Source organism: Corvus brachyrhynchos, unplaced genomic scaffold (assembly GCF_000691975.1).
Source record: "Corvus brachyrhynchos isolate BGI_N302 unplaced genomic scaffold, ASM69197v1 scaffold61, whole genome shotgun sequence".
Lineage (NCBI taxonomy): Eukaryota > Metazoa > Chordata > Aves > Passeriformes > Corvidae > Corvus > Corvus brachyrhynchos.
The window spans coordinates 8474197-8482275 of record NW_008236478.1 but is presented as its reverse complement, the minus strand read 5'-3'; the positions used below and the strand labels follow the sequence as shown (position 1 = coordinate 8482275).

The window sequence follows — 8079 nt, the reverse complement described above, 5'->3', positions numbered from 1 at the left end:
TTTCCCGTATAGTTCTTTAACCAGTCTTTCTTTTCATGCCCTTCTCACAGATGCTTTGTATACCATCACACTTAGCCCTAGTTTATTCCCAGCATAGCTTCTTCTACCAAATATTGGGCCATGCAGATTTCTTGGCCAATGGAAAAGATGCATTCCTCCAGAGGAAAGTTAATGACAGATTTATGCGTCTCATTTTCTATGATTATAAATTGGTGAAAAGTGAAACAAAACCCCATTGCTTGATAGTCCTGAAATGACTCAGTGACCTTGGCAGGAGCCAGGCTGGATCAACCACCTGGTATGGACTGTTAGCCATGTGCTGTGGGCAGTAGCTCATTAGCACCAAGTATTTACACTCCTATTTGTAGCTGGTAGGCTGTAATTCAGGACCTTGTCAAATTAATGAGAGTGCCAGGTCGCACTCACTGGGGTATGGTTCAGAGTATCCTGTGTTGAGGGCTAGTTTTATAAGCTCCATTAGTGAAATTGGAAGGGACTCAATAGTTGAAGTGCAATTGGCCTACCTAGACTGGCAATTGCACCACAGCTCTGTAGAGGCACATAAGCAAATGCAAAAGTGAGCTCTTGCTAAATATTAATGAAAAAAGCACAGCTGGGTGGTGGATAGACTCACTCAACACTGCTCAGCCACTGCTTTCACTCTCTGCCTACTTGATCCTGACTAAGTTGCTGTAAGACTGACTTAGGACTCCTAATATTGAGAGGACATTAAATGTTTAAAAGAGGTGAAGTAGTGAAACTACTTTGAATCCTCCAGGTCTTAATTCCTGCGCAGTGGGATGTGTGCCCTCCAAGTGAGCAAGACAAAATCTGACACCAGACAACACCAGGAAGATGAGTAGATCTTGTCACAGTTATTAGTGGCACTGACGCTCCAAGTTAAGCAGCCTAATAACCCCCACAATACTTCCCCTCACTATAATGATTCCTTCAATAACACAGGAAGGGGACTCGGGCTCATAACACATATGAAGTGTGAGGTGGCTCATGTCCTCATTTCCTAAATTACCAGCTAGAGTGACACCATAGCCTGACAAAACAAAACCTACCTTTGGATGGCTTCATACATAACTGACAATCAGAAATGTACTTCTAGACCCACCTTTCTCTGCCACTAGCACTACACAGCTACAGACAGGAGACACCAACTACTGGTGTTTGTTTCTGTGCAAGAGCTGACAAAGGTTCAGTGTTGATCAGACATACTCACAGAGAGAAATAAGCATCTAGGGCTATTTAATAAAGACAGTATCTTTAGTCCCAGAACTTCCTGAATCACAGCCTGATGAGATCAGTAAGCTTCCGTAGGGAACAAAATAAATTGGCTCTTTTCTAATACTTTCTCTAAGCAGCCCCAGCCATTGTCAGAAGTGACCTGCTGCAGAGGATTCGCTGTTATTGTTCTTATGCCCTCAGAGTCAACTGAAGTTCACTGAGAAAATGTTCTGCTCCTCAGAACCTCATGTCAGCCAAGAAAAAAAAAGAAACTCAAAAAAATTCTCAGACCTGGAAGGACACTGCAATGGTTAAACTACCTGATCAGTTTCACACACTAATGAGTTTGCTCAGAAGTTGACATTCTACTCCTTTGGTCTATCCTGCTCCAAAACTGGCTGTGAAATGCTGTTGGCTGCACAGACTGACCTGAAGTTTACATCTGTGCCTATTACAGATAACGTTTACAGACACAGAGAAAGCAGATAGGAGCATGGTTCACTTGTGGTGGAATTCACTCCCATCAGCTTCAGCACAGGAAAGCATTTGCTAACTGAGCAAACAGCTGAGGGGAGGAAGCTTCTTGTGTTTGTCGAACGACAAGAGCTGCGAACAATCGGTTAAAAAGCAATCAAAGAATTATATCCAACATGGGCATCAAACTCAAACCTCTACTGCTTAAGCCATTCAATTCACTTATTCCTCTCCCTGCCAGTCACCTGAAAGATGTTTCTTCCTACTCTCAGCACCAGAAGGAGTCCTCAGCTGGGCTCCTCACCAAGGCTGCTCTCCTAGTAGCCTCTCTTCTCCTGGTCCCTATAAAACGTTCCCAGTCGGGAGCCCAGGAAGAACTGGAGCTGTTCCCTGATGCATTCCCCTTGGCGCCTCTCCCTCAGCATACCAGCAGGGGGGCTGCCTGCAGTAACCCACATCCGCTGCTCTCCAGTGGAACGAGCACGCATCCCCCAGGAGCTCTGCAAGGCCAGCAAAGCTCTTGGCAGTGCAGTACCTGCGGGTGCTGCGCTGTCAGACAGCCAAGGAACAGTTTGTCACGAGGCAACCCCCACCCCCACATGCAATTTTTGTTCAGGGAATAAATCTGCAGGCATAGCATGCTAAGACTTCTGCTTCTTGGTGGCAAATTCCTTCCCACCTACCACTCTCCTACTCTCTTCACAAAGTCTCCACACTGGACCTCCTCAACACCCTCTCTGTAACATGAATTTCCCCAAAAGGATCGGAGGAGGTGCCTTTTATTAGCTAAGCAGCCTTGAAAACGATATTGTTTTCCAAGAAGTTTTACGTGCCTTTCATAATCCCAGAAAGGATTTATGTAGTTTCTTCCACTTTCTCGTAATGCTGCAGTCACAGGGTTACACGGAAAATGCACCCAGGAGACAGTCAACCTGCTAGATAAACTAGAAAGTGAGCATTCAGACCTACTAAATCAAAGTTACTCAAGGGTAGACTGGACTCAGATTCAGCAGGTCATAAAACTTGAAAGGAACCAGTAAAGAAGCCACCTACAAACCTGGATTAGAGCTGCACCAGAAAGGTAAGTGACCTAGTAAAAAAAAAAAAAAGCTCCTCAGGCCAAGTGACCTAATAACAGAAAAAAAACCCCTCAGACTAACAACAGTGATGCACAACTTTGGATCCGTGGGCTAGGAATTACTTGCTATTGTACCTGTTTCCAAAAACAGGATCTCTATGCTCAAAAGAGAAGTAGGTCTAAGTATTCTTCTCTGCACTCAAAAGTCAGAAGTTTATGTTTCAGGCTGCTGGGGCTTGGTTTTCTTTTGAGGAGGAAGAGGAATGAGAAAAAAAATGGACATTTTTCCCCAACATCCACTCTAAATACAGCCACCAAACATACATGCTACTAAAACCAGACAATACAAGAACAACAGAGCCTGAAGAAAGTATCGATCAAGCTAAATACATTGTTTTTAGGAAGGACAGATCTTTTAAGGTCCAGTTGGCAATGATTTTAATAAGGAATCCAGGAGTTTTCTCAAGGCTGCCATGTGATTCAGAAAACAAGAGCTCAGAACTGCTGCACAGTTATTGTGGCTTCTTTGCAACAGGTTAGTAAGCTCGGATCTGTAGTATAAAATAATAGTGGAAACAGATATAAATAAGATCAAAACATATGACTCAAAGTTCCCAGATAAGGAGAACTCCAACTGAGAAACTGCTGCCCTCCAAAGCCATCCAGGCCACCAGGAACACAGCTGTACAATGGCTTGCAGAAAGTGGGCCAATCTGGAAATATTAGTATTACAATGTGAGGCTTTTCAAGCTGAATTTTTGTAGCTCCAGCAGACAGGGAGCTAGAAATAGAAAGCTTTGGATTTAGGATCACACATGCAGAGATCTGCCTGAAAAGCACCAAGAGCAAGTGCCAGAGAACATTTAAGCAGAGACCTAGGAAGACTGTCAAAAAGGAACAGAAAACTACAACCACAACAACAACAAAAAGCAGGTCCACACACATGTTGACAAGAAAAAGGAGATCTGTGGAGACAGTTCACCAGCTTCTTTCTAAAAATGACTCTGTAGCTCTTTTACTCTCTGCTGTAGATTAGGAGCCACGACAAATCAATCCTGGAACAGGTAACGCCTTGCTCCCCTTTACAGCAACAGCCAACATCAGATTAGCTCAGAGTGAAATCATTTCAAACTAGATACCTCTTTGCTCTAAGTAAAGTCAGGCAGGTCCTTTCCTCAGCCAGTAGAAAAGGTACCTTAGACTCCATTGCATTAAATTTGAATGATTGAATTCAAGTTAAGCACTCAGCCTGCTCAACCTGTAGGCAAGTGGATTTGACAGCTCTGGTAAAGGTTTAAGGTCTGTTTTTAGAAGAGAAAAATTGCACCTATTTCAAAAGCTATTTATTTATTTGCAAGTAAACCATGCTTTTTAGAGGAGAAGCTTGTTTGTGGACTGCTTCAGGAATCATGTTTATTCACACTTCAGGAGATTTGAGCGGCAAGGGAGTGGGAACATGCTGAAGCTCTTTTAAAATTAAGTTTCTTGCCTGGCAGCGTGGAAGTGAAACAGATACTTATTTTACAATTGTGGTCAAAGAATGTTAACAATAGGCCCACCACCAAATCCTCCTGCTGTTCAGCCTAAGCACTAGAAACAACTACAGAACTACCCATTTCATCTTCTGCAACAGCATAAGGATGCATATCCTGCCATGCTTGGCTTTTAATCTCCTCCCTGTAAGCTTCCACTCCATACTTAGGTTAAGAATGTTTTGCTTCTGCCCAAAATGTGAGTTTCAAAACCCCACCCACCCAGCTAATTATCAAAAAAGAAACCATCCTCTCTCCTCAAATCAGTTAAAGGTATTACCTGACAGCACTATCACAGGAGCTGCCTGTTGCACCCAACAGTGGTAGCAGGGGCCTGGCTATCAAAAAAAGACACACTTGTGAGTTTTGAAGCAAGCTGGCTGTGGCAGAAGATCACTGATGGGAAGGGAATGATTAAAAACTGTAAGCTTATTTATTTCCAACACTCTACTGGAGAGTAACATGCAATTTGATTCTCGCCCTTAATTTGTACATTCTCATGGGAATTTGGCAAGGTTGTTCTAAAGAAGAAAGTTGGAAGAGCCCTTGCAAAAGGCACTGTGCTATGCCAGATCAAGCCAGCTATCAGTTATTTACATTCATTTCAAAGGACACAATGGAAGCCACTTATTTCCACTATATCTGCACTTTTTAAAGAGAAACCAGTTAAGACAGAGCTGATCCTAACACAGGGCTTGCCCATACAGACCAACCAGCACAGCAACATTTACGTATGCTCAAATGAGCCTGAATTAATTCCCAACTACAGAGACTATTCCACGACTCAGCTATCTCAGGAGGGAACACACACATTAGGAAGTGATCCTGAACTTGTGCTACTGGGATGTTTCCTAGCGCAGGCAAGAGAAGCCCTCTGGCTACCAGGGAAAGTGATCTCCAGTCTGCACCCTCCAAGCCATCCAGGAGAATTTTTAAGGAGCCTATTTGAAGCACCAGTTTCAGGAACTGTAAGGAGGCATTTGGCTTGGCCATACTCGCAGGATTAAAGCGCACACCTAATTCTCCCAGCTGTTAAATAAAAGGACTGCTATGCTAACACACAGGAGTGTTAGCATACTTTCAGACAAGGGAAATAAACATCCATTTCTTCAGACACATTGCTGCATACAGAACTAGAAAACACCCACAAGTCTCACTACAGGCTAAGAACCCTATTGTGCTATCTGGAGTCTGAACAACAGGGACTGAGGGGAAGAAGAACCACCCTCTACTTGCACATGCAGCAAAATCCACCTTAACCAGCCAACAGTTAAGTGACATCCCTGAGTTTCCCACATCCAAGCTGCAGATCCTGCAGCATAGAAACCACAGTCAAGGGAGGCTCTCCCTCATCTCTCCTTCAACACCTCCAAAACCAAATAAGACTTCCCCATCTCTACACACAGACTGAAAGAGATAAAGATAACCACTGCTGCACCGGTCAGTAAAAAGCAGGAGTATGCTCACCTTCTATCCACAAAGATGAAATAAAGATGAGGTAAGCCTCCAAATCCCCAATATTGAATTAAGCAGGATGAAGAAGATCAAATGCCATGCCACCAGAGCTTAGCATGTGGACAAAACGGCACCTGAAGCTTAAGTTGCAATTTAAACTTATCTGGAAAGAACATTCACCAATCCACAAAGTTTTTTTCAAGGTTACTTTTGCAGTTAATAAAAGGTGAACTCAAATATTCCCCACTAGATTTCCCCTCTCAAGCAAATCACCTCCCAGGAACCATGCTGTTCTGTGGTACTTTGAGCAGATCTCCCTGGGTATGAACAGTCTGGTGGCACTCCCAATGGCCTTTCTTTTTCCAGCACAGGAGTCCACACATCCAATCTGTCTGAAATTTCACTTAACAGCTACTTTGAAAGCTCCCTCCTGCACAGGCCATAGAACATTATTATTTGGCTTGCAGACAAGAACAGATATTAAAAGAAAAACAAAAAGAGGTTTTCCCTTTCTCATAACCAAGAGCTTCTAACAAGAATTAAGATGCATTTGTCAAGTCAACACCACCTACAATTAAGACAAAGGTGGAAAGCCTCAGTCCCGTTCTGATGCAACTAATACCCAAGCTACACCAAAGAGGTAGAAAGGGTCACGTCTCTGCTGAGGCTGTGGTCCTGAGGCACAGGGAAGCCTGGGAAAAAAGAGCTGTAACTCTGAAGTGCAGCACCAACAGGTGCTTTGGAACATATTTTAAGACACTGAAATGATTTATGAGTTACAAGATCAAAGTGTCAATCAAAGTAACTAGAACACGAGCAGGGAGCTGAGGTCGGCTGGCTGAGCCTATGAATGGAGCTAAAACGCCTTGTTTATCTCAGCACGTGTGTGCACTGAGCCTGAAAGGCACCCGAGCAGCCCACCCACTCCTCCCCGTCAGGCCAGCTGAAAAAGCACAGAGAAGACACAGCCAAGGAATGGGCGCAGATTCCCGTCACTGGTTCTCACTATAACGGACAGATGACTGGAAAAAGCAAGAAAGAAAACAACCTTGCTTGGCACTACGCCCACACACACATCCCAGTGCAGTGGGGGAAAAAAGGCTGGGGGCACATCCCAGACGTGGATCAGCTTTCTGGCCCAGGGAACGAGCAGACCTGGCAGATGCCTAAATACTGGTCACTCACTGTCCAGAATGCACCTTCCCACACCCCTCCGCGAGCAGGAACCCCAGAGGCCCCCCTGCAGAGCTCCCCTGCTGCAAGTAGGTAGATGCTGACCCCACCGCGCACCCGCCACAGGCACGAGCCCACCTTTCTTGAACTCCTCCAGCATGGCATCGAGCTTGGTGTCATTGAAGACAAAATGCAGCGGGTGGTTGTAGAAGCGGGTGATGGTCTTGAGTGGCGTGCAGTCATCGGGGTCCACAAAAGCCAGGTCCTTAACAAACAGCAAGTCCACAATGTTGGAGCGGTCACCCTCAAAAACAGGGATGCGGGTGTAACCGCTCTCCATGATCTCGGACATAGTGTTGAAGTCGAGCACAGCCTCGGCGGCGATCATAAAGCAGTCTCGGAGGGGAGTCATCACGTCCTCCACAGTCTTGGTGCGCAGTTCCAGGGCTCCTTGGATAATGTTGAGCTCCTCCTTGACTAGATCGTTATAAGGGTCGGTGACCCGCAGCATCTCCAACAACTTCTCACGGTTATAGACCGTGCCGATCTCCTGGCCCAGGACACAGTCCAGCAATTTGCTGACAGGGTAGGAGGCCGGGAAGGTCATCATCATGAAAAACTTGGTGAGGAAGATGGTGTTGGCGCCCACGGCCAGGCCGTGCCGAGAGCAAATAGCCTGCGGCACGATCTCGCCGAAGATGACGATACCGATGGTGGAGACCACCACGGCCACCAGCCCAGAGCCGGCAATGTCGTCCAGCAGGATGGTAAGCGTGGTGTTGACCAGGACATTGCCCAGCAGGAGGGAGCACAGCAGGTAGTTGCCCTGACGCCGCACAGGCTCGATGCGCTTGGCGTAGTTCTTCTCTTTGTCCGTGCCACAGTTCTGCACGATGCGCAGCTCCATGGGGTCCAGGGCCATCAGGCCCAGGTTGAGGCCACTGAACATGCCCGAGAGGCACAAGAGGAGTGAGATGAAGATGACCTGCAGCCAGAAGGGCAGCAGGAACTTCTTCTCCTCGCCCACAATCATCTTGGTGTCCTCGCCGTCATGGTAGATCCAAGTGGTCTCACCCCAGGGCGGGGGTCCCGCCGGCCCCTCGCCGCCTGCCCGCCCTCCGGGAGCCCCGG

At 46.2% G+C, this 8079-nt stretch overlaps 1 protein-coding gene across 2 annotated transcripts in view; it reads right to left on the bottom strand.

The window, feature by feature from the left end:
- CNNM2 (cyclin and CBS domain divalent metal cation transport mediator 2) overlaps positions 1-8079 on the bottom strand; it is a 114150-nt gene extending 106071 nt beyond the window's left edge. For both annotated transcript variants that reach the window (XM_008643857.2, XM_017726169.1), the window contains exon 1: positions 7087-8079. In XM_008643857.2, the coding sequence (XP_008642079.1) occupies positions 7087-7981 (895 nt within the window). In that variant the 5' untranslated portion in view covers positions 7982-8079. The remainder of the gene's footprint in view (positions 1-7086) is intronic.